General features: G+C 44.1%; 3 protein-coding genes across 3 annotated transcripts; 1 reads left to right on the top strand and 2 right to left on the bottom strand.

Annotated features, from left to right (window-relative positions):
• Positions 1-381: 381 nt before the first annotated feature.
• Positions 382-6773, bottom strand: gmeb2 (glucocorticoid modulatory element binding protein 2). Its single transcript, XM_079182014.1, has 10 exons — positions 6386-6773; positions 5302-5458; positions 5094-5164; positions 4857-4981; positions 4623-4726; positions 3826-3983; positions 3067-3135; positions 2734-2871; positions 1405-1527; positions 382-1288 (listed from the first exon to the last, which is right to left on the bottom strand). Exons 2-10 carry the CDS (start codon positions 5442-5444, stop codon positions 741-743), a joined length of 1479 nt encoding a protein of 492 aa, XP_079038140.1. The 5' UTR covers positions 5445-5458; positions 6386-6773; the 3' UTR covers positions 382-740.
• A 976-nt stretch (positions 6774-7749) lies between these two features.
• tpk2 (thiamin pyrophosphokinase 2) lies at positions 7750-13661 on the top strand. Its single transcript, XM_079174159.1, has 8 exons — positions 7750-7931; positions 8026-8267; positions 9140-9203; positions 9286-9416; positions 9532-9650; positions 11387-11519; positions 11620-11716; positions 11789-13661. The coding sequence occupies exons 1-8, from the start codon at positions 7862-7864 to the stop codon at positions 11833-11835; spliced, it is 903 nt and encodes a 300-aa protein (XP_079030285.1). The 5' UTR covers positions 7750-7861; the 3' UTR covers positions 11836-13661.
• A 545-nt stretch (positions 13662-14206) lies between these two features.
• On the bottom strand, positions 14207-22881 carry LOC306708724 (rho-related GTP-binding protein RhoA-C). Its single transcript, XM_079176644.1, has 5 exons — positions 22818-22881; positions 20521-20676; positions 19811-19931; positions 19588-19718; positions 14207-16061 (listed from the first exon to the last, which is right to left on the bottom strand). The coding sequence occupies exons 2-5, from the start codon at positions 20674-20676 to the stop codon at positions 15888-15890; spliced, it is 582 nt and encodes a 193-aa protein (XP_079032770.1). The 5' UTR covers positions 22818-22881; the 3' UTR covers positions 14207-15887.
• Positions 22882-25647: the final 2766 nt, after the last annotated feature.

The following is a 25647-nucleotide window of genomic DNA, read 5'->3' as shown; positions in this document are numbered from 1 at the left end:
AAACCAGAGGAACGACCGGGAGCCACTGGACGGTGAGACGGTTGCGCCATCTTGTGGCCAAACGACAGACGCGTCCACCCGGTTCACTGGTCCAGGTGCATGTCTCGTGCATTATTACCTATTACACTTCATTCTGACCTTAGTTTAATCAAAGGACTCACTGACCCACCAGATGAAGAGAACACTGATAGTGCTGAAATACACAGAAGTGATCTACTAGTTATATGAACACAGCCTGATGGTCAATATCACTTCCCTCAATAGAAAAAAAGAACAGATTAGTGTATGAAACATTGGTTCTTCTCCAGTTCTTCTCTGCCGGTTGGTCGCTAGAGAACATATTGATATTTACTAGAAACAGTGAGACACAATCTGTTCTTGAAAAGTGAGTTTATTATCAAACTAAACAACACTGTTTTTTACTCCAGCCTATGTGGAATAAATCCCTACAGAAAGAGCCGTATCAAATATATTAGTTACCAATACATATTTACAGTCACATCACACGGCGCTCACACCAGATGCCACAATATAAATCTAGGTATCTCGAAAATTGACGGACATCTACAAGGAAGGCTCGTGTGTTAAGTGACAAGTGAAGACCGTGCATGAGCTGATGTGAAAAAGTCAAAATGTGGACGATCCCTCCATCCATCGCACAGTCAGTCCAGCGTCCAAAATATTGAAATGAAGGTGGATAAGGAGCTGGGGGACTGGGGAGAGGACAGCTGTCGTCTGTCTCACTGCTGCTCCCCGTCCTCCTGCTCCGGCTGACTCTCCTCATCGCCGTCTGCCTGGCCCTCCTCTTGAGACTCATCAGCGGGCGCCGTGGCGTCCACCACGCTGATGGTGCCAACCGGCTGCTGCGCGGCGGCCAAGCTTTGCAGCGCGGCCTGAAGCGTCACCAGCTGGAACTGGGGTCCGACCACCTTGAAGCCGCCCTCCTGACCCGCGGACAGCACGGTCAGGTTGGAAGCGTCGGCCCCCAGCTCGGACCCGGAGAGCGAGGAGGTCAGGAGGGTGTAGCCGCCCAGGTTGGTGCCGGCCGGGGCCCCCGCCATGGTCAGCACCTTGCCGAGCTGCAGGCCCGTCAGCTGGCTGAGTGGCAGCGTGATCTGGGTGGCGTTGACCGAGGCCGGGCCGGAAACGGCGCGGGTCAGCCGCGGGCGCTTGGGCGCTGGGGGCGCGGGGACCGGGGTGAGGGTCATCAGGACGTTGTTGAGGTGCTGGGATTTGCTCTTCAGCTCCTTGGCCCGCTTCCTGTGCTCGTCGCACTGCTGCTCCAGAGCTGCAGAGGGAGACAACACATCATCTGTATGCAGGGTCCGCGTTTCTCCACAGCTGACACACAAAACACGACTCCATCCTGAATGCTAAGACTCTGTTCAGGGCCCTTGTACTGACCGGCGAGGCTGCGAGTGTACTGCTCTCTGTAGCGGTCCATCTGGCTCTTGTGACTGGCCAGAACCTTCTTCACTAGGTCCAACATCCCGAAGTTCTGCACGATGTTGTTGAGCAAAACAGCATCTGAAAAAAACACTGCATGTTAAACATGAAAGGGGATTTTACATATCAAGGTGTTTCCAGCCGTAATATACGGCCTTTAATGTCTGCAGAGGGAGCTGTGACGTCTGACTAAACCTCATTCTCACGTTAATGCTTTCAATCTCCATACGTACAAGATGAGAAAAACTACATCATGTTACTGACACACAGTAGAGGGAAAGAGTGGAATATTTCAATCCTTAGTTTAAACTAATCACTTAGCTCTAAATGAGTTGTGTTTGAGTCGGTAAATAACATGCGCAGTCACAGAGATACACAGATTCATGTGAAGCTGTTAGAGGCTGTGACAGACTACACAGGTTACAGCTGTTGAAGCACAGACCGTGACGCTGCAGCTGTAAACAGCTGTATTCACTACAACGCGATGTCTACAATGAGCCGCTGAATATCAGAAACGCTGTTTTGATGTGAAACCTATATTACACTCGCTTCCAAGCTCTCATCCGCCTGAACAAGCAGAGAAACAGTTACATTTCTGTCTCCTCTTTTGAGTTGGCTGACAACAAAACTTGTCCGACTAATTCAACTGAAACAGCCGTGCATGACGTTTAGAACTCTGACCACAGGGAACGTTGGGGCCACAGATGGCTGCTTGTGTAGCCGTGTCTAAGGTCGTGTTGGCGCTTGAGACCGGAGGGAAAGCTCCGTTTCTAAAAGCCTCTCTGCGTTCAGCTCTCAGCACGTTTTCTAGCTTCCACCTGAGTCTCAGTGGTTTGGACTTTCCTGTTTGTACTTCAGCGTTATTTTACCGTTTACTCTCACGTTCCCTGCTGTCGCCTCGTCACATTAAAAGCTTTCCCCCGTTCCAATGCTATCATTGTCAACGATTAAAGGAAACAGCGTGTTCGTCGCCAAGCCAGCAGAGCTTCATTCTTCAGTGTAAACAGGTCCAACCACCCAGATATGGACATGAGCAGGTCTGAAATACTGCAGGGAGGAACGGTGCGAACAGAGAGCAGCGAGCTGTTGGATGAAGAGCTGCAGGCGACAGACTAACTGTAGTTCGTGACCAGCACACCTCCAACACACCGTCAAGTGTGGAGGCAGACCGCCTTCTGTCATAGTGATCATTTCCACTGCCGTTCCAGAGAAAAACTAGCGCAGGGTGGATTTCAGTTGGAATGTTTCCAAAAGCCCTGCTTCTGTGTGTGTGTGTGTGGTTCCAACCTTTGACCTGAAGTGGTGGGTCACACACTCTCTCCTGCAACCCCTTCAGCACCTCCTGCAGCTCCTTCTGGAAGTCCTCCACCACCTCCTCCAGCAGTCCAGCTTCCTTCACCGTGCGCCAGAATGCCACAGAGTCCTCTGCACACATGCACACACACACACACACACACACACACACACACACACACACACACACACACACACACACACACACACACACACACACACACACACACACACACACACACACACACACACACACACACACACACACTTAAGAATACAACGGTCCATTCCACATGATGGTGAGTGTGTCTGCAGGTTGCTGATTACCTCCGATGGCTGTGACCCACTCTGATGTTTCCTCCGCCACGTCTGGAAACGAGACGACTGCTCCATTCACTGCAACACAAGCAGTAGCTCAACGCTCAGTGAACCACATCCCCACACTGAGACACAGTGTGTCCAAGTCTGTTGCTGTACTCATTCTGGGTCACGCTGCATTACGGTCACATTTCACTAGTGTTGCCACTTTTGAAGACCCCGGCTCTGTAATCAGGCTCATCCACTTTGTTCACAGCCGCTGGCGGTCCAGGAGGTAACTCTGGTTCTGTGAATAGCTGCTCACTCAGAACCTTTAAGGGTGAGAAGATTCTGAGCGGCCGGGTGTCGTCTACCAGGAATCCTACATGTCATGTATGTGACTGATATGAAACCTGGATCTGGAGGCAGATCCACCTTGTTTACTGCCATTGGCAGTCATCCAGGAATTCTGGAACCGGATTTACCTTCGTAACTTCTGTTATCTTGAATAACAGCGCTCTTAATTTGAAACGATTGGATGAGTGCTGATCATGTGATTAATGTAACGTGAGGTAGGTGTATTGACGTCATCCCGTCATTACATTGGGTTAGATATTGATATTCAATCTAGGTAGGTCTGGTAGGGTCCTGTTGTATTGCTACAGATCTCAGATCAGTGTGTGAAAATCAGCTGTAATGTGTCATCATCATCATCATCATCATCACTACAGGAGAAACATGTCTTTGTGTGAGGAAAACATAGAAACAGGTGCGTGTTAATGAACTTACATTCGGCTGATGAGGGCGTGGCAGGAAGCAGCTCCGCAGGCTGATCCCCGCCGATGGACACTTTGGTTCCCACCAGGTCTATCTTAGTGCTGCGGCACGTGTTGGAGCAGACCTTTGTGTGCTGGTAGAAGTCCAGCTCACCAGAGTCCATGATCTTCCTGTGGAAGGAAATACAATGAAAGGCTTTTAATGGGCACGATGCACAACATGAGGACAGCTAGCTGTGTTTACTAACAGAACCATCACCAACACAAGGAAGAGATGGAACCAAGATGTTTATGGAAATAAGGATCTACTAAAATATAAAAGAAGTCATCTGTACAAACTCGGACAATGTTTGTTTGTCTCTGCCCTGAAATCCAAAATAAAATAAATATGTTATAAATATAGAATCAAATAATGGAAGTATTAGCAGCAAAATGCACTCAGGTACTCATTCTGACTGGTTAGTTATCAATTCATTACCTACATCTTCAAAATCACAATAGAAATTAAACCCAACTCTGCATTATTTGTGAAAGCCTGGATTTGACCAAATTTCTGCAATATTTCTGCAGAACTTGTTTAAATGTCGCTAAACACCAAAATAGCTCCAAAGCGTCCAAAAGTCAACTGAGAGGTCCTGGACATCAGCATCATGATCCAGTAATAAACTGGATTTACCCCGACATGTTAACACGAAACATGCAATTCACTAAATGTCAGTTTTGTTGAGTAAAAACGGAGCCTTTGAGCTTTGTGACCCATATCACCAGACCAAGTACAACTCCCTGTTAGTGTATGTGATGAGTCCAGACCTGAGCATGGTGCCGTTGAGACGGATCGCTCTCTTCCAGTCCTTCAGAGTGGATTTCCCCGCTAAGCACACAAACTCCTTTGGGCTGATGAGCTGCTCATTGAACTGATCAGAGAGGCGAGAAAAGATAAAAACAACTACCATGAGCCGTTGATGATTTCCTTAAACGGGTTCACAAATGAGCTTTTCTTTATTTGTATCGCAGGCTCTGTTGTTCCGAGGCGACGGCGCGTACCTGGACGCATTTCACGTTGATCCCGGGGCAGACAAACTTCTTCCACACCAGTGTGGCTTTGGCGTCTCCGCAGGTGATCGGGTAGAAGACGTCGGCCTCCACGTCCACCTCCTCGGTTAGCTTCACTGCAGAGACGGAGACCAAAAACATGATCAATTGTGTCGTCTGATCATTATTCTGTGCTTTGGATCACTGGGAAGACTGTATATGTTCACACAGCCTTGCGGGCCATGTTACCGATGACTGCCTCTTCCCTCGACAGTGAATCAGCTTCTGACTCCACCTGCGCCACCGTGAGGACGTCCTCCCTGGAAAACCCACACAGCGTTTATGAGTTTCAATATAGCGAACTGGACAACAGGACAAGCTCCTCAACGACTCACATTCCGCTGTGTGTGTGTGCGCGCCAATGACCACTAAGCAGCGTGTGTGTGAGGTATGTTACCCTGGCTGAGAGGTCAGCTCTGCAGTCACCAGCACCGCCTTGTCCTCCTCCACCACAGAGGGGAGGTCCTCGCCCACCGTCTCCGGTATGGTCACGATCACGACCTCGCTCACGTCCTGCATGCTGACCTCTGACGAGGCCATGAGGACAGGGGGAGCTTCACACACCGAGTAAGACAGCAGAGAGAGAGGGAGAACACATGAGGTATTAATATCATTGTTTTTAGAGTATTGAGAAAAGTTGAGTAATTACAACAACAAAAAAAGCATTTATCTTGTAACATTAAATCCAAAACTGGCTACAACTTAAATGCACTGTGGAAAGCAGTGGGCATCAATGTTCAACGGATATGAAATACAGCAAGGAAGTAGAGATGGGTCCATGTGATAAATCACTCACAATAAGTCAATTGTGGTGAATTTCCATTATCAAAAAAAATCATTAAAATAGCTGTTTAACTCACTGTCGAGAAGTACATGGCACCATAGTTATCTTATTTAAGATTGTTTATTCTTCAGGGGAAAAATGCTAAAATATTTGTCTCCTAACAAAATGTTGGGTTCAGTGACTTTGAAGAATATTTTGGTGTACTCTTCAGACTTGAATAATACAACTGACGACGGTGAAAACGTTCAAAGACTTGAAGGGACGTGTGGGTCACTCGTTCCTCGTCCTGCGGCTCTCTCTCTCTCTCTGACATGAGGCTGGCTGTGATCGGTGGAGACGTCCTGACTGTCACGTTACACTACAGATACAGCGAACAACGGCGTGTCATACAGATGCTGTCTCTAACTAATAAGAACTTTTGGTAATGGCATGGTTTTTAAACTTCCACCATAGCCGATATAATTAACGTTACGTATGTCAATGCTAGATAATGAACTAAACTTAGCTACATCCCTGTTTAGCTAACTCGAACAGTGCAGAGCATTACGGTGTGCAATTAACAATGACAGTATCACGAAGGTTACCGTTACATCAAAACCAAACTAAACTTGTAATTGAATGCTATATGTCGTGCACTCATATTTAGCTGAGACCCAACGGGACCGTATACGCATTTGGGATATTAAATACATCTTACCTTTTGGTCTTAATCCAAAAAACAGTCGTTAGTTGATGAATGTCGCCTCGTCTTACGGTGAAAAGATGAGGGGATGTGACGGCTAGCCCCCACCGGTGGCTGCTAGCTAACGTTAGCTCCGTGTTAGCTAAAAGGAGAGTGCAGTGAATAGAGTCATAGCAGTTGTTTCCTTCATATTTTTAACACAACACTCCCACGCAGTTCTGTAAGATGTTTGGGGACTACTCTTGCAATTCATTAAATTGCATCCTCTAAGAACTACTCCATATTATTCCTTCGTCTTTGTGTTTATTTCAAGCAGATCGTAACAGCCCTTTTCTTCTTCTTCTTCTTCTTCTTCTTCTTCTTCTTCTTCTTCTTCTTCTTGTCTGCAGTTTAACGGCAGCTAGCGTCAGGAGTTTTGCGCTACCGCCATCTTCTGGAGTCAGTTAACTCCTACAGTGTGCGCGTTCAGTTACCTAAAGTAAATCTAATTCAATTTCAATGCAATAAGCTTTATTGGCAAGACATTTGCCAGAGCACAGTTACTATTATGAGAGACAATGAATGAAAACGAAAAATGTGTTAATAACAGTATTAGTTAAAAGAATAAAATAGATAGAAAAAACAATAATGGTGCTATAAACTACACTGCCTTAATCTAGCCTTGGTCGAATTAGAGCTATAAATAGATTCTCTTTTTTTAAAGAAATAACGAGTTTTTCACATTTCAATTTGTCTGTGTCTTATAGAGTTTATCACCATTATATTTTCAATTCCAAGTTGGATTTATTTTATTATGGTATCTATGCCACTGATTCCCATTCAAACCATGTGATTCTTACAGGGAAATCTGTTTTCTCTTCATTATCTGCATGCAAATCAATACAGGGGTTGAATTTAAAGTATTATTTATTTCTTTACATGTCTAATTGAATGGTATGGCACTGTGGACGTGTAGAGGAAGACGTTTGACTGCACCTTTAATACAGATATCTGATAAATGTTTGTTTTGAGAAGTACACAAATGTGGTTTAAAGTTGGATTTTTTTTATTTGGCAAAAAAGCTCCACATAATGTATGGAAGTGATTACATCCATTTTCTGTCAATGAGCCTTTAACTATTGGACGCCCTAACCTTTGTAGTCCCTGCATATACATGCTGCTTAATCAATATCTGAAATAATAATGCATGTCCTATGTGTATTATGTTGTATTAGAACATTAGATGGTTAACATATAATCGTTTAAATACAGTTTATAGATGGGCCTAATAGATAATAGTTCAATTGAAGGCGAGATAAACAGATGCCTCAAATCCATGTAAAAAGTCACGAAGAAAAAGCAGACATGCGCAGAGCGCTTTGAGAAAAAACATGGCGTTCAAAATAGTAGCTTGATTGGCATGGGTGTGTGATTAGCAGTCGTCTCGTCCACCTAGTTTATCCACGTTTACTCTATCGGTGCCTGAGAGGTGGTTAATTAACATTCTGTAAAATGGCTAACTCTGCCTGGTCCGAAAAAATACTGCAGCTCCTCCGCCGAATGAATAACTTCTATTTACCCGGTAAGTTACGAGTGACACTGAGTTAAAATAAAACACGCAGTCGACGGTGTGAAGGGTGGCTTATAACGTATCAACCTCCGACTTGTTCCCGCAGGCTCCTGTCGTTCTAAGTGCTGGAGGTTTGAGATAAACGAAGCACAAGTGGGCTGGATTCCTCCACATGTAGCTTCACTGTTGACACGGTACCCGGAAGTGTTCAGTCCGCCGCACGGAGGCGCTGTGTCACTGTGTCGCAGCTTGGACTCGTACGAGAAGAGGTCTGAGGCTGTGAACGCGGTCCTGCAAACCCTGAGACAGGAGAGCTCCCTAACGTGTCTTAAAGGGTGGAGAGACGAGGTGAGGCACTGTGGAGCGCTCATTATAAAATCCACGTGACGCCGTGCCGCGGAAGAACAGGGAGTAAACAGTACCAGCATGTAAAGAACATGTTGATGGTGCAGTACAAACACACACAAAGAGCATACAATAGGATTAAAGGAAAATTGTGTCAATATAATATATATATATATATATAACTGCCTGTCATAAATTGTTTTATTCCTTAAAATATTTATAATATTAGCATTATTGTAATAATAACAATTATAATTTTTTTTATGATATAATTTGGTGACTAAAGTAAACAAAAAGGAGAAATAGGGCAACTCTGCCCGACCCCTGTATTCATTTGAAATGAATGAAAACCAATCTTTAAATATCTTTGTAAAACATGCTGACAATGTTAACAAAGTTATTACCAAAAGCCAAATGCTTTGAGAGACAGAAAAAGTAATTGTGTCAAAGGCCAACATTGTGTTGCAGAACTAACACTAAATGTACTGACAGAGAGGAGATGCGTTTTCCTTTACATTGTATGTATGCTGTAATGTTACTAACGTCTGTTGTGCCTTATTTGAAATGTCATTTGATTATGCTAAACTGTGAAGTGTATTTTCTGTGAAAGGGGACTTTAAACAAATATAAATATATTAAAAAAAACCTCACATCAGATTGTTAAATCTGTACATGTGATTTTGGTAACTAATGGCTGAATTTCCATGAGATATGACATTTACAATACAATTGCTTGTACTTTACTGCTGACCTGATGACAGTTTCTATTATAGTATTATAGTATGTAGTATCCCATCCTCATTCCTCATTCTAATTAAAAATACAAATGTAATAATTTGTATCGCAGTAATCCTGAAGCATTCCTTATCTTTCAGAAGTACAGCGTGATGCCAAAATTCTCCGATCCTCCTTTGATGTGGATGGAAAGAGCAGCTACAAGTAAGTCAGGGCACACGCTGTGGCAGCTCCGTCTGTTTTCATCAGCGTTAGAGTGTGAGCTCACTGTGACGCTAAACCACAGGTCTCTTTGGAGTGAAGCGGTATGGAGTCCACGTCAACGGCTACACAGTCAGTGATGGTGGGGAAGTCAACATGTGGCTGGCACGACGCTCCCTCACTAAGCAGACGTACCCCGGACTACTGGACAATGTGGTGAGCGCACGCTGTGACTGACTGATGGGTGGGAATTATAATTCAATATACAATTCAATATTTCAGATGTCCAAAAACAAGAATCTAGAAGGGTGATGTGTTGTGTCTTTTGAAGGCAGCAGGTGGTCTTGCTGCTGGTTTTGGCATCAAAAACACTCTGGTCAAAGAATGTGAGGAGGAAGCGTGTATCCCAGCAGCCATCGCAGAGAAGGCTCGCCCTGTGACCAACGTAAGGTGAGTGTCTCAGAGTTAAAGGGTAACTCCGGTGACTTGTTCTCAAGTCTGATTAACAGACTCATTCCGACAATGATCATATCTATTAATAAGTAGATGTATCTTCTTCCTCTGTGCCGTAGAGCTCCATTGTTTAACTATTCTATTAATTATGGGACATGCTGTTGCACCGGGTGACATGTCAGGGGCTTAGTGATAGAGAGGTTCGTCCGTCAATAAGAGGATCGGTGGTTCGATCTCCATGTTGCTGTGTCCTTGGGCTACGATGTGTGAATGGTTAGTTAGAGTCCTGATGGGCCTGTGGCACCTTGCATGGTAGCCTCTGCAATCAGTGAATGAAGGACTAGAAAAGCGCCCTACAAGTACATTTACCATGTTCCTTCATTACAGTGAACACACACACACACACACACACACACACACACACACACACACACACACACACACACACACACACACACACACACACACACACACACACACACTGGATTCATCTGCTGCTGAAAATAGTTCCCAACAATTGCCCTATTTCCTCCTGTTTGCGTAAGGTTTGATTAAAAACTAGGGTGACCAGCTGATTCAAGAAATTACTCAACTTTTTTTTTAATGAAACTATATATTTATGAGGTATTTTTTTTTTTTATTTCAGTCTTCAGTAGGAATCAATGGGCTTGGTGTCACAGACAGGAAGTGGTAAAGTATTGAGAGCCGGACTACCAGTTGTTGGTTTGGGCCTGCACATGGGATTTGTAGAGAATCAGAAATACATAGTGACACCAGACTTGTGCTTCAAAATGTAATAAAGATGGTGATACAATCAAAAATATGCTCTTAACTAAATCCACCTCAGTGTACTTTGGAACTTTTGTCAAGACAGTTAGAGTTTATTCAATGTTATGAGAGGTTCCTTTAATGACTCCTTCAGTCCGTAGAGTGCATCTGGTCAGAGTTGTTCAGATACTAAAATCAGCAGTGGTAATGCCTCCAATACTACGATCCGATACCACGTTACCATATCATTTATCAGCTTATTTACGCTACACTTGGAGATGGAATTATGAACGGATGAAGTTTTTTGTTATTAACGCACTGATATCTGATCGGTACGCAAGTTCAATTAACGGAATTGGTACTGGAAAGAAAATCCGTTTCAACAGGTTAATTATTATTAAAACAATTTTTTTTTTGGAAATGTTTTGTAAGAAAATAAGTTCAATAAACAGACCTCAAGGATACACAGAATGCATTTAGGTGAGGAACGCTACATGTGAACATAAACTTTTTGTTTGTTTACATTAATACCACACAATAAAAAAGGGGCTTCTGGGATTGGTGGTCTACTAGGATGCACCAGAGGTTAGACTGGACCGCCCTCATGGGCAGCGTCCTTCTGTTCTACAGGAATCCTGTCGTTATGAAACAAAGTAGAAGCGTTGTGCAAGTTCACACTTCACAAGCGCTAGCTCATAGTTCAGATCACACCGACTGAAATGAACTAGTTCATGTTTAGAAATTTGAATGAAGTTCACCATCTTAATAAATAAACTGGTTCATTTCTTTTGTTATTCTTTTCTTCTGAACCGGTCTGATGCTATGGCGTTCCTGTTTCATATGGGCCTACATATTTAATGAGCATTGTTGAAGGGAGCATGAGCCTGTGACGAGCGCTCTCTCTAGCACGTAGCTTAACGCCGCTCTCTGCGTTCCATAACGAACCACTTGAACGTGTTTTCTAGCTACACCTACGAGGATGAGGACGGGGTGTTTGCAGAAAGTCAGTTTGTCTTCGATTTGAAACTTCCTCCAGAGTTCAAACCCCGAGCAGGTGATGGAGAGGTCCAAGAATTCTACCTACTGCCCATAGATAAGGTTGGTGTCGCTGACGTAATCTGTGGGGTGATATTGAAAGCTCCAAGACTTAGATGCCACCCAAATACGTCTTGAATTCTGTCTCCTGTCCTGGTTCCAGGTGAAGGAACTGCTGGCCGATGATGACTTCAAACCCAACTGTGCCATGGTGGTCTTGGACTTCCTCATCAGACACTCGCTTATTGAACCAGACACAGGTTTGTGGCTATCTTACAAAATGTCCTCTGTTGAGATTACGTCTTGTGTTGACTGTATACTTTTTATTTCAGAGCCATGCTATCAGGAGTTTGTGGCAGGACTCCATCAGACATTATAGAGAGCAGCTGAGGACTGATCCCAGTGTCGGAGGCGAGGACGCATCACGTTTTTTCTTTACATTTAACCTCACTAACGGGGCTCGAACTCAGGGGCCCCAAAAAGTACAGATTGGCGAGGAGTTGAAAGGGAAATACCCTGGACCACAGTTCTTATTAAACCTCTTTGACAACATAAACAAACAGCACTTACCTCTGACCTCGCCGCAGCGGCAACAGGGAGTTCAAGTCAATGAGGTTAGCCTGCTAGTGGTAACGTTAACGTCACTAACTAGCTAACGGCAGACAGTACACACGAGCAGACCAGTCGGCAGCCTGTTGCATTTACAGCGAGCGTTACGTTAACTATGCAGAGTCAAAACTCTGCAACGGCTCCAATCATCTCTGTTATGTTTAGCACTTATTTGCTTTATTACTCCTCTTCATCCCCTCTGGGGAATAAGGCCGCAATGAGATCTCTCCATCGCATTTTGTCCTTTATTACACCTTTTTAAAAAATGTTTTTATTTAGCTTACCTCATTGTTCAAAATAAAAAAAACCTTTAAAGTGACAGTTATAAAAGGTCTGCCCCCTCCTCCAGCGCAAATGACAAACTCCGCCTATGTTTGTAGGTCTTATTTAAGTCATTCTTTTCCTTCTTTAGTTGTTCTCTAATTCTTTGGCCAGCTGTGTCTCATTCACCTTGTTGAGTTTGTGATCTTAGAAACTCCACACATCCATCGTGACGGACTGAAAACTCGTCTGCACTTTGGACCATAATAATAATATTTTTAATAACAATAAAAAAAGCTAGATGTAGCACTTTTTGCAGATCATGAGAAACCATTACTGCTTTTATTAAGAGTTGTTCCTGTTCCGATGTGAGGGTCCTGGGACGGAGGAGGTCACATGTGTACAGATGGTAAAGCTCTGAGGCAAATTTGTGATTTTGGGTTATACTAAATAAATTGAATTGAATTGATCAGCATTTGATGATGTTCATATACTTGCATAAGTCTTGCAAACTTTGGGTTGTACCCAAATGGTTGAACACACAAGCTAAAAAACATCCACTTAGCTTATTTATGGCCTCCTCTGTAGCTTGTATTCGGGTTTTGGCTGTACTCGTCCTCTTCAGCCTCTCCTCATGTTTGTTTCGTTGATTTTATCTTTAGTAGTTCTGTTTGAATGTCGTTAGCCATCATGGTGCTGCTAGTAAACATCGGTTCATACTCCACTTCCTCTTTCCTCAAGACGTTTTCAAGGCCCACAAAACTGAGTCCTAGGGGGTCACTGTTGAAGCTGTGGCAGGCAACTTTGGAGAAACCGGCAAGAGTAGACAACAGAAAAAGTCCCTGCCCCTCCCTTTATGCCTCCCACCAAAGCCACTCTCCCAAAAAGAGAGGACGAGGTCACAAGAGAGAGCTGTGGAGAGGAATGAAGCTAGCGTAAGTTCATGCAGGACATGGAAGTTATACGCCCCAGCTGTAACCAGCTGACAGCCAGCCGATTGAATCATAGCTTCCGATCGGCCACGCACCAATCACAGCCCACTCTCACTTCACGGAGGTTTATTTAAATATGGCTTCCTTCTCACTGATTCATTCTACATCTACGCTGCTACAGACCACACTGCTGGCGAAGCTTCGCCTCCTCCATCCCAGCCTCCACCTCTTTGTTAGTTCATCTTCTGGCAAATGTTTGAAATGTATTTAAAAAATGTACCTCTGTCCTGTAAACCCAGGGGGGTTATTGCTCGTGCTCCCGGTCTTAGCTCAGTAGCTGCTGGCTAATCCGGGGAGCATTCAAAGAGCGGAGCCATTATCGCCAAGTTTAACTGTATTCCATTTGTTGCAATAAATGGTTAAAATCTATAACGAGAGTGTTCCTGACTGAACTGTCGTTCAGCACTGACCGTAACAAACCACCTCATGTCTCGATGTGCAAGAAAACACGTCAATTTATCCTAACAGGACATGTTATTGTTAGTACTCACAGCTGGTAATGTCAATGCAGATAGGTAGCATCTGATGCATTGAATGCTGTTTGGATGTAATTAAATTGCCTACCCTAGCTTTAATTTAAACAATGTTAACTTAATAATTACAATAGTACAACACTTATTAGAGAGACAATGAATTGAAGGTATAGAAATCTCACTTTTTCACAAAAAGCTCATTAAATGAGCACATTTTCTCAAATCATTAAAGGTCTTTCCACAAAATCCAACCTCACCGATTTTGGATCTTTACTAGGATTCTAGAGAAAAGTTGGTTTGAACAAAGTTTGGCTAAACAGCCGGCCTTTGTGAAGGCCGAACCACCTGTGAAGACCGGACAAAAGCGTGATTCATGACAATAACTGAAATGAAGACAAAGCATGTGAGATTCTGGTCATTCTCAGTTACAATTTATTTCCTTTACAATACATTAAAAAAGATGACTGGTGAAATGTGAGGATACAAAACAATATTCATCTTACAAATAACCAATCCTTTAGGAGTTGCTTGCATTTTTGTATTTCATAATATTTTTCAAAGTGTGTATACCACACTGACATTTTAGTTTTAAGCTGTGTGCAAATAATACAACATAAGCCAGTAGAATATCACATAATTAAAATAACATAAAGCAGAAATAAAAGAATAGTTCTAGACGTCACGAGTGAACAGGCAGAGTGGAAACGAAACACTTCCGATAACAGCCTGGCATTCAGCGACACCAGAACTTTCTAAATAAAAGCTGGTATTTAAATAATGGGAGTGTCCAATAACAGCTGGGTTAAAACACAGAGGGTGGAGTTACTGTACTATCATGTCTCACATGCTCAAATTCAGTATAACATAGCAGTACGACAGTCACATCACATGCTTCCATGTTGCAGTTTTTGTTATTGCTGTTAAGTTACTGCCTCTGAAACTCTGCACTTCCGGTAAATGTTTCAAATTAAAAGCATACCAGTAACTAGAGGACATCCTATGACCTGATGGAAGGGTTTCAAAGTCAAATCTGTACATAAAGTGTAGCGTTTCATTGATGGTAGCTAAACAACACTAAGGGGAAAAAATAATTAGACTGTAAATAATTAGTAACTGAAAACAGCATTTGTGTTAAAAAGACAAACTCCGGCATGAAGCTAAGTGTAGTGATGGAAATGGTGCTGTAGAAATGATATAAAGACAATGGGGAAACATGACGAAGGTGTTGAGTTTGCATTAACAGTCAATTAAAACGGGAGCAAATCAGAAATCAGGGAGGCTTCCTACTAAAGTTAGCAGTTACTGTTAGGAGGATCAAACCACTTTTTAACCCTTTAATATCCAACTGTATACAGTGCATCTGACCGTCCACGTCAATTCAATCACATAGTTTTCTGACTGAAAGTAGAGATCAACTTCATCTCCATTTGTTAAGTGTTACATTCATTAACAAGCTTGTACAAAACACTCAAACAAGTTGGTCTCATTACCGTCATGCATTTAAGCTCAGACGCCAACAATCAAAATCAGCTCTTTAAATGAATGGAATTCTGTATGAAAGACTGCAGGTTCATAAAACGGAAAGTTGGGTTATGTTTCCCCATGGGAATGAAGGAGAAGGAAAGAGCAGCACGGTCCCGCTGCAGGCCCTGGAAGTCTCCCCACAGTTAGTTAGGCAGGCATGCATCTGGGGTGAACTGAGCCACCGAATCTCAACCCTCAAACCATAGCGCTATGGTTTAGAACAGAAACCCTTCACACCCTCCCACTGCTTTAAAAAGTACGAGTGAGAGCAATGCTCGCTTCTCTTCGCATTCTCCTAATAATGTCATGTCTAAAGAATCCTAAACACAAGATGACAGTATTTTCATTTGAAAGCTAAAAGCTATAACCTTGTACTTAAATGTATATACTCCCTTTCCCATTGCATTCAACCTTCCTTCTTTCCCCTTAAGCCTGGGTTGACTCTTCTCCTCATAACACCCCGTTCAATTGTGCCCACCTTGGAGTCGACGCAGACACGGAGGAGGGATGTTGATTTATTTTTTGGCCTGGTTTGTTTCTCCCTCCCCTCCCGATCCTGTGAGACCGACACTCTATAGCAGGAGGCAGCCGCCCTTCTTGCCTCGCCTCTTGGCCTGCAGCGCCGCCCTGGTGGCCATCTCGAACACCTCCCGCACGCCGTCCTTCGTCTTGGCCGAGCACTCCAGGTAACCAAAGGCATTGATCCGGTTAGCCATGTCCCTCGCCTCGTCTGACTTCACTGGCTCCTGTTTAGATAAACCGAAACCATGAAGGGGTATCAACCACTTGTAGAAATCATTTATAAAGTAATATAGATCTGTCTTATAAGTGTCTAACGACATAGAAAGGAACTTACAGAGAAATGAAAACCTTTCCGTTACCTTTCGCGTTCTCTTTGTTATTGTGTCTAACCAAGTCTCTCACAGAGAAAGCACTCCTGCATGAAGTCTCACGCGTGCGTAGGTGTTTGAATAGTAAGGTTTCAGTGAAGACACACGTGTTTGGAAAGTAGTGAGCATACGACTGGATAAATGAGACTTGGATTACACTGCATGGATTGTGTGAGTTTAGTTTTGCTATTGTTAAAGACTTACAGTGCATCCGGAAAGTATTCACAGCACTTCACCTTTTCCACATTTTGTTATGTTACAGCCTTATTCCAAAATAGATTAAATTAATTTTTTCCTCAAAATTCTACACACAATACCCCATAATGATGATGATAATAGATTTTTGCAAATCTATTAAAAATAAAATAAATCACATCCATCCATCCGTCCATTTTCCTCTGCTTATCCGGGGTCGGGTCGCGGTGGCAGCAGGCCAAGCAGGCTGACCCAGACTTCCCTCTCGCCCGCAACATTTTCCAGCTCATACTGGGGGATCCCGAGGCGTTCCCAGGCCAGCTGGGAGATATAATCCCTCCAGCGTGTTCTGGGTCTTCCCCGGGGTCTCCTCCCAGTTGGACGTGCCCGGAAAACCTCCAGTGGGAGGCGTCCAGGAGGCATCCTGATTAGATGCCCGAACCACCTCAGCTGACTCCTTTCGACGCGAAGGAGTAGCGGCTCGACTCCAAGTTCCCTCCTGATGTCCGAGCTCCTTACCCTATCTCTAAGGCTGAGCCCGGCCACCCTACGGAGGAAACTCATTTCGGCCGCTTGTACCCGTGACCTTGTCCTTTCGGTCACGACCCAGAGTTCGTGACCATAGGTGAGGGTAGGAACGTAGACCGACCAGTAAATTGAGAGCTTTGCCTTCCGGCTCAGCTCTCTCTTCACCAAGACGGTCCGGTGCAGCGCCTGCTTTACTGCTGCAGCCGCACCGATCCGCCTGTCGATCTCCCGCTCCATCTTACCCTCACTCGTGAACAAGACCCCGAGATACTTAAACTCCTTCACTTGAGGTAGGCACTCCGTCCCCACCTGGAGGGAGCAATCCACCGGTTTCCGGCAGAGCACCGTGGCCTCAGATTTGGAGGTGCTAACTCTCATCCCCGCCGCTTCACACTCGGCTGCAAACCGCCCCAGTGAATGCTGGAGGTCACGATCCGAGGAGGCCAACAGGACCACATCATCTGCAAACAGCAGAGAGGTGATCCAGAGACCCCCGAACCGGACGTTCTCCACCCCCCGGCTGCGCCTAGAAATCCTGTCCATGAAAGTCACGAACAGGACCGGTGACAAAGGGCAGCCCTGGCGGACGCCAACACCCACCGGGAACGTGTCTGACTTATTGCCGAGAATGCGGACACAGCTCCTACTGCAGTCGTATAGAGACCGGATCGCCCGTTGTAACGGGTCCGGCACCCCATACTCCCGCAGAACCCCCCACAAGAACCCCCGAGGGACCCGGTCGAAAGCCTTCTCCAAGTCCACAAAACATATGTAGACTGGTTGGGCAAACTCCCAGAATCCCTCCAGTAGTCTTGCGAGGGTAAAGAGCTGGTCCACTGTTCCACGGCCGGGACGGAATCCGCACTGCTCCTCTTGAATCCGAGGTTCGACAAACGGTCGGAGCCTCCTTTCCAGCACCCTGGCATAAGCTTTCCCCGGGAGGCTGAGTAGTGTGATACCCCGATAAATCGAGCACACTCTCCGGTCCCCCTTTTTGAAAATGGGAACCACCATCCTGGTCTGAAAAATCACATGTACATACGTATTCACATCCTTTGCCATGACACTCAACATTGAGCTCAGTTCAGCTCCTGTTTCCACTGATCATCCTTGATATGTTTCTACAACTTGATTGGAGTCCATCTGTGGTGAATTCAGTTGGACATGATATGGAAAGGTACACAGCTGTCTATATCAGGTCCCACAGTTGGCAGTGAGAGTCAGAGCACAAACCAAGCCATGAAGTCCAAGGAAGTGTCTGTAGACCTCCGAGACCGGATTGTATCGAGGCACAGATCTGGGGAAGGGTAGAGAAAGATGTCTGCAGCATTGAAGGTCCCAATGAGCACAGTGGCCTCCATCATCCGAATATGGAAGAAGTTTGGAACCACCAGGACTCTTCCTAGAGTTGGCCGCCCGGCCAAACTGAGCCATCGGAGGAGAAGGGCCTTATTCAGGGAGGTGACCAAGAACCCGATGGTCACTCTGACAGAGCTCCAGCGTTGCTCTGTGAAGAGAGGAGAACCTTCCAGAAGGACAACCATCTCTGCAGCACTCCACCAATCAGGCCTGTATGGTAGAGTGGCCAGACGGAAGCCACTCCTCAGTAAAAGGCACACGACAGCCTGCCTGGAGTTTGCCAAAAGGCACCTGAAGGACTCTCAGACCATGAGTAACAGAATTCTCTGGTCTGATGAAACAAAGATTGAACTCTTTGGCCTGAATGCCAAGCATCATGTCTGGAGGAAACCAGGCACCGCTCATCACCTGGCCAACACCATCCCTACAGTGAAGCATGGTGGTGGCAGCATCATGCTGTGGGGATGTTTTTCAGCGGTAGGAACTGGGAGACTAATAAGGCTTGAGGGAAAGATGAATGCAGCAATGTACAGAGACGTCCTTGATGAAAAAAATTAATTTTATCCATTTTGTAATAAGGCTGTAACATGACAAAATGTGGAAAAAGTGAAGCGCTGTGAATACTTTCCGGATGCACTCTGTTTTTTGCTTTGTGTAGGCATGCGAGAAAAAAGGTTTTCTTGGAGGGAGCAATAAACGTCATTCAGAGCATTAATATAGCAGTGAACAACTACGTTCTATGTAAAGATGTAGTGGAGTAATGTCTACCTGAGCAGAGAATTGTTCTCCCCCTGTGTGTGCTGTTTTTTCCAAGCTTCTCTGTGCATGTTAAAGTGCATGTGAGCCGCCACTCTGCACTGATACTCGTATGACGGTTACAGCTGATGACTGCATCGTCACAGAAGCACAGCGCCCACCCTCCTGTTCCCCCCTCAGGTACACAACGTTAGCCCTGTCGGCACGTTTGTCATTATTTATACTGTTTGCGCCAAGCCACCGGCTCAGGCGTCGCCATGTTGAGAGCCAATCAAAACACTCCCAATCTCGTTTTATGCACTTGTCAAGAATTCAAGGTAAACAGCTGGGAGTAATTGATAAACAAATGGACATTTTGGGGGTGTTCCTTTAAGTGAACGCTATATTTAGAATATTTTCAGCCTCTGGTGGGGATCTGAAGCCGTTCAAAGCCATGCGTCGTACGTAACGGGACGTTTTACGGACTGTGGCTCGTGTGAGTTTTGTGTTACCTCGGCGAGCTTGAAACCCACAGCAGCTTAAGTGAAGAAGCGGCCTCACTGACCTGTTTCATCTTAGCCAGCTCCCGACGCGTGTGCTCGTCATTTCGCAGGTCTTTCTTGTTTCCCACGAGAATAATGGGCACGTTGGGGCAGAAGTGCTTGACTTCGGGAGTCCACTTCTCTGGAATATTCTCTGCATCAGGCACAAGGTGGACATGTTGAACATGGACCGGGATACCAACAGAATGTTTAAGAAAAACGACAACGACAAAGAAGAAGCCTCACCCAAACTGTCAGGGCTGTCGATGGAGAAACACATGAGGATGACGTCTGTGTCTGGGTAGGAGAGAGGCCTCAGGCGGTCGTAGTCCTCCTGACCCGCTGTGTCCCAAAGAGCCAGCTCCACCTACAGCAGGACGGGATAATAGGACGTGTCTGTAGAGCAGTTTCTAACTTCACTCACTACATCGATTTTGACATCTTGAAAAGGAGCAAGTCACGACAAACACTGCTGATTTGATCAAGAGGCATGGCTCTCTATATATTATGCAAACATGTACAGGAAAACTCAAAAGTACTTCGTAAACGTGGGGGAAAAAAAGCTCAATTCAAGTATATGAATGATTAGAAAAGATTTTAAATTGTAGAAAGAAAGTTATATCAACGGTGAGGACAGAAAGTAATGTCTTCACGGTGACCAATAGCTCAACGTTCATATGGAATGTGAATATTATGTTAAAGCAATAGTTCAATATTTTGGAATACACGTATTCTCTTTCTTTGTGAGAGTGAGATGTTCAGATGGATCTTAGTCTGGTGTGTGTTAAGTACAGAGCTGGAGCTAGGACTTGGTTAGCCTAGCTTAGCAGAACGACTGGAAGGAGGGGGAAACTGCTAGCCTGGCTCTGTCCAGTTAACCCTGCCCACATGAAATCCTCTATACTGTAAATATGAAGAAAAAAACACAGCATTTGTCAGTATAATAAACAGCTTACCTGTTTACCGTCCACCTCAATATCTGCCACATAGTTTTCAAACACTGTGGGCACATAAACCTCGGGGAACTGATCTTTGCTGAACACGATGAGGAGACAGGTTTTGCCGCAGGCGCCGTCACCGACTATCACAAGCTTCTTTCTGATCGCAGCCATCTGAGAGAATAAGAGTAAAGACATTAACCAGAGATAAAAAAAACAACAACACAGTAACTTTTATAAAAACTTGTATTGGACAGTGGTATGAACAGTTTGGTCATGGAAAACACAAAACTGTTGAGCCATGGAATGTGAAGAGGCTCAACAGGAAGTGCCGGGGTGCGTAAGTGTGAAAATATTTGTGCACCGGTCTGCAATGAATGGAGCGTGTTCTTTGCTCAACCGACCGTTCAAGTTGATCATAATCAAATCAAATCTGCTATGTTTTAGCACGGCTTAATTAAATCCCTCCTTCATTCCCGATCCTGAAATCTGATCGAGTTCAGCTGCAATGTTTCATCACAATTGATTTTTAGACGAGTCAAGCAACCAAGCAATGTGAACTGCTAAGTTTCCAGCTCTGCTCTTTGCTGTTTCCTCTCTCCTCAGGTAAGTAATTCTTCTCACGCATTCAGGAAAACCCAGCCCTGCATCAACACGTCTGAACTACGGATCCATGACTTTGGAGGTTCATCAGACACCAGAACATTGCACGGCAGCTTATATGACTGTATGGAAATATTTAATAACTCTAGAAAGATATCATGGTGACAATCCGTCTATCTTCCTCCTTTTGTGGCGATCGCAAGATGAACCGTAGAATTATTACAAGGTTCACGTTACAAAAGTAATCCACCGAGAATTTTCGCTTGCATGTACTTCATTGGCTTTGCTGGGTGATGGTGCAGCCAGAAACGGAGCCAGGTTAGACTCTTAGCTAGAGACCTCCTCATTGAAATGAGTGAGGGGGCTTCACTTTTACACGCAGTACTGTTGTGGGTCTGAACACAGCCCACATCTCACAGTAAAGCTCAAGTTGACAACAGTTCTTAGTGGTACTATGACATCAGCGCTGCATTGTTTTCGATGCAAGCCCACACTGACATCACCTGGATGTGTGTCACTGCCGGTTCATGCGCATAAACACACCACTTTCCTATAGTCCAGTGTCGTCCTGCGTCCACTCCCCAAAGAAACTGCAATCTTCTCACATTGGAAGCAGTCACTTTCCATTCTGAGACACAGCTGATCCGTGTTGCACTTTAGACAAGAGATAAATGTGACCTACTTGTGGCTCTTCATGAGAAGTCTGGGAAAGTCCACAGCATTCATCCTGTTAGAATATGTAATATCTGGCATATATTGAATGGCATATCTATCCGATATTTCCCTCTTGACCAAACTGTTTCTTCTATTATTCTGGCATAAACAGTATATGCCTGACAGGCTTGACCAGATACCTTCCTTAGAGGCATGTCTTTCAGCGTGGCAACACAACACTACATCAGTGCTGTCAATGCTTGAGCCAGTAGTCTGTTTAGTTTGTTGTTACTTAGTAGTAATAGTCACTTCACTGAACAAACTGTGACAATAAACCAGAGTATAACATGACAACAAACAAAACAATCTTACTCTGTTTACCAAAAATGACCTAAATCAACATATCTTGGTGATTTGATGTTAACATGCCTAACTGAAACTAGGCTGTTGTCACTAATTTGAATCCAAATCAGGTAAATGTGGAACATAAGCCTTCACTGAAGCTTCACAATTGTGCCTATATACAATTCAGTTAAACCAACTATAGTGTGTTAGATGACATATAACCTTGTATGAACCATTAACCCGCTTCAGAGAGTGGAACAGTCCTAGTAAAGCGTTCAGGCGTCTAACGTATCTGTAGAATTTGGCAAGTTTTCGTTGCGTTATAACTTCACTTCCTCACTGCTATCCACCTCTTGATGTAAAGGGCTATTGTATCGGTCAGCTCAACCTCTGGTGAATTGCGTCACGTTACAGATAACTTGCAATCCTAATGTAACCTTAATCTACGCTAATATTCTTATTTGGCCTATAGTTGTCACCGAAAATGTGGAGTATCGGCTAACTTCTAGCTAGCAGCAGTTTCCATTCCATCTAAGGAGGCTAACTATTAGCTTGCTAACTTTGCTGAGTTTTCCGGGACAACTGGCCTCTTGTCAAAGTGGACAGCTCACATTTTGAGAGCGCTATATATCGCTTGGTTCTAACACCTACCCTGACATGCAAAGCAACTAAGCAGAGAGCTGTTGTGAGTCGTTACTTAGACGCAGTTTTACCGTGTTAATGGATATCCTCGCCTTTCTTTAGTTTGCCTGTCGGACCTATCAGTCCCGCCCCCAGTGCCACGAAGATTTTGCCCGCCCACACCGCATACTTTAAGCCAATGGGACACGGCGGAATAATGAGTGAATAGTAACTTAGCCAACCAGCTAATGCATGTATAAAATGCCGAGTTTAGTTTGATGGTTTTACCCTATATAAAGTTATATGAGCCCCGTTTTGCCTCGGAGTGATGTTCGCCCTCAGTTTGCATTCAAACCGTGCCGCCAGGGTTAGTCTGTGGAAGTGGACGGAATAGAAAGCCCAATATTATTGTATGGAGACGGACATGATGAACACAGTCTGTGGCAATATCAGTAGCCTACAAATGTAAAAGTTCCTGACTGATTATTTCACCATACACATCACATACATTTTGCAAGAAACATATGACAGCAGGTTTTTTAACAATAAGTCAAAAGTCACTTAAAAAAAGTAGAGAAAACAAACAAGATGTACGTGTAGACATACAATATATAAATAAAAGCATTAAATGCAATAAATCTAAAATCAAGTGAAGATAATATAACAACAGCAAATATTTTTTGAAAGAGTGTCAAACAAACGAATGCAGTGGTTGAATAAGAGACTACAACGAAATGCAGTTAATCATTTAACCAGAAGTGCAAAAAGCAGTGAAGTGCAGAGTTATTAACAGAATATATGCAGAATAAAATATAGAACAAGAATGTGGACTAAACAGAAACTGTGCTAGGTAGCTTCAATTAAGTTAATAATTTTGCGAAGACTCCTGAAAGATGAGGACCATTCTGATGATCATTTATTAGTTTAGTAGTTATATGTTTTATACATGCTGGATATTAAAGAAGGTTGGAACATTGTATGTTTACAGAATTAAACCCACTCAGTAAACAAAAGGCCTGCGGTTTCATTTATAAAACAGTGTGTAGGATCCACACTAAATGTTTGCGTACGTTGAAAGGAGGAAAGGCACTTACGGCAAAAAATATTCAGATTTATAAAACTTCACTAATTTACACCATCGTTATGTGCAGGTTGTGATGGTTTGCCAGGTGAGGTGACTGGAGAAGGTGTGTGACAGTCACCATGGTTACTCCTCTGCTCATACTCTCATCAGAGAGCTGTTTACAGTTTGTCTGTGTACAACATGCTGAATCTGTCACTATGGAATAAACCATCAATAAATCAATAAAGTTGTGTTCGCTGCAGCGATTTTACTCATAAACACTTAATGCAAACTAAGCTTGCTCTGTTCTGCATTTCTTTAATGCTATTTGACATTATCTTACAACTGATGATAACATCATCAGCTGACCACAAGTGTCGGTAGTTCGGTCTCTCCTCTGTGCTCTGGGGTTTATGATAAAGACAGTAAGTGCAATATAACGTGTGATATGAAGTGAAATTAAATATGAGCGGCATCATTATACGTATAATTATAACGCAACGGTTATAAATGAGACTCCTGGTCAGTTGTCTTTGTAGCAAGTACTGTAATGAAGCAGCTTGAGACATTGTATTGCAATGCAATCCATCAATCAATTTTATTTACATTGTAACAAAGTAGAACTAATCAAACAAAATTAACTAACCAGACAAGTTTTCAAAGATCTGAAAACAAGTAAATGCATATAATGAATTTGGAATTAGACCTCCACAGTGGGACGCCAGCAGCAACAGAGGGCAGCCATGATTTGACTGAAGAATCTCTTTATCCTTCTTTTAGGGCAACCAGGGAAGGCTGAGGCTGCAGCAGTGTAGTCTGTTGGTTTTACTACATCAACTGCTGGATCTTCAGCAAAGGGGTAGGGAGGTAGTCCTCCGTCAGAAGAACAGGCAGCTGGATCTTCAGCATAGGGGTATGGAGGTAGTCCTTCATCGGAAGATAAGGCAGCTGGATCTTCAGCATAGAGGTAGGGAGGTAGTCCTTCATTGGAAGATAAGGCAGCTGGATCTTTTTCATAAGAGTAGGGAGAAAGTACTCCATCAGACGACCAGACAACTGGATATTCATTATAGAAGCAGGCAGGTAGTCCTTCATCAGGAGACCAGTCATCCCAATGTCCGTCTGAGTAAGTGACTTGATCTCCTACAGATGACGGTGTGGTGGGACCGTTGTCATTGAAGACAATGACTTTGGTTCCATCAAATGACCTGATAGCTGAACCATCGTCATTGGTACCAGAGGGTAGACCTCTGACATAAAACCCAACGTCTGACTCTTGGTCAGGATTGGAAGCTGCAGAGATGTTCACCCTGTCTGCTGAGGCCTCCATTGGGCAGACACTAATCATAGTTCCTGAGGTGTTCAGACTGGATGAAGTACAACATTCAGTGAAACAGCTGTCAGTGTGCTCAGACACGTGGGACTTTGTAATGAACGAGTTCTGTAGAGCTCGATGGGGAGAGATTCTCTGATCCCCGTCAAGATGCAGAAGCTGTTTGATGAGGTCGACAAAAGCCTTCCTGTCCTCAAATTCAGCAGCCTCCCCTTTTGGATAGATCTGGATTTGGAAACAGGTTCAGGTCAGTTGATCCAGCCCCTACCTCTCAGACACTGGTTAATACCTGCTACTGGTTCAGTCTTTACTCATTCAACAAAGCTGAGGGTACCTACATTAACAAGGTCATCCAGAGAGCTGGGAAGGTCGATGAAGCTTTGCCACTCTTCTGCTTTCACATCGTTGGCAGCTGTATATTCTTCAGGCATCTAAAGGAACAATATATATATATATATATTTATATGAGAATCATTTTAAGAGTTAAAATAAAATGATTTCACCAACTCAATCAAAGAAGAACATG

The sequence above is a fragment of the Pholis gunnellus genome (assembly GCF_910591455.1).
Source record: "Pholis gunnellus genome assembly, chromosome: 2".
Classification (NCBI taxonomy): Eukaryota; Metazoa; Chordata; class Actinopteri; order Perciformes; family Pholidae; genus Pholis; species Pholis gunnellus.
Note: the sequence above shows the minus strand (reverse complement) of the source record. Positions and strands in the feature narration are given on the sequence as shown.

Coding starts and splice junctions, on each gene's coding strand:
- LOC306708724 (XM_079176644.1), bottom strand. CDS start 20,676: ATGGCTGCGATCAGAAAGAAGCTTGTGATAGTCGGTGACGGCGCCTGC. Junction 19,719..19,810: donor CGACAGCCCTGACAGTTTGG/GTGAGGCTTCTT, acceptor TGCCTGATGCAG/AGAATATTCCAGAGAAGTGG. Junction 16,062..19,587: donor AGCTGGCTAAGATGAAACAG/GTCAGTGAGGCC, acceptor TTATCTAAACAG/GAGCCAGTGAAGTCAGACGA.
- tpk2 (XM_079174159.1), top strand. CDS start 7,862: ATGGCTAACTCTGCCTGGTCCGAAAAAATACTGCAGCTCCTCCGCCGA. Junction 9,417..9,531: donor CCGGACTACTGGACAATGTG/GTGAGCGCACGC, acceptor TGTCTTTTGAAG/GCAGCAGGTGGTCTTGCTGC. Junction 11,520..11,619: donor ACCTACTGCCCATAGATAAG/GTTGGTGTCGCT, acceptor TCCTGGTTCCAG/GTGAAGGAACTGCTGGCCGA.
- gmeb2 (XM_079182014.1), bottom strand. CDS start 5,444: ATGGCCTCGTCAGAGGTCAGCATGCAGGACGTGAGCGAGGTCGTGATC. Junction 3,984..4,622: donor CTCAACGGCACCATGCTCAG/GTCTGGACTCAT, acceptor TTCCTTCCACAG/GAAGATCATGGACTCTGGTG. Junction 1,528..2,733: donor CCCACCACTTCAGGTCAAAG/GTTGGAACCACA, acceptor TGTTTTTTTCAG/ATGCTGTTTTGCTCAACAAC.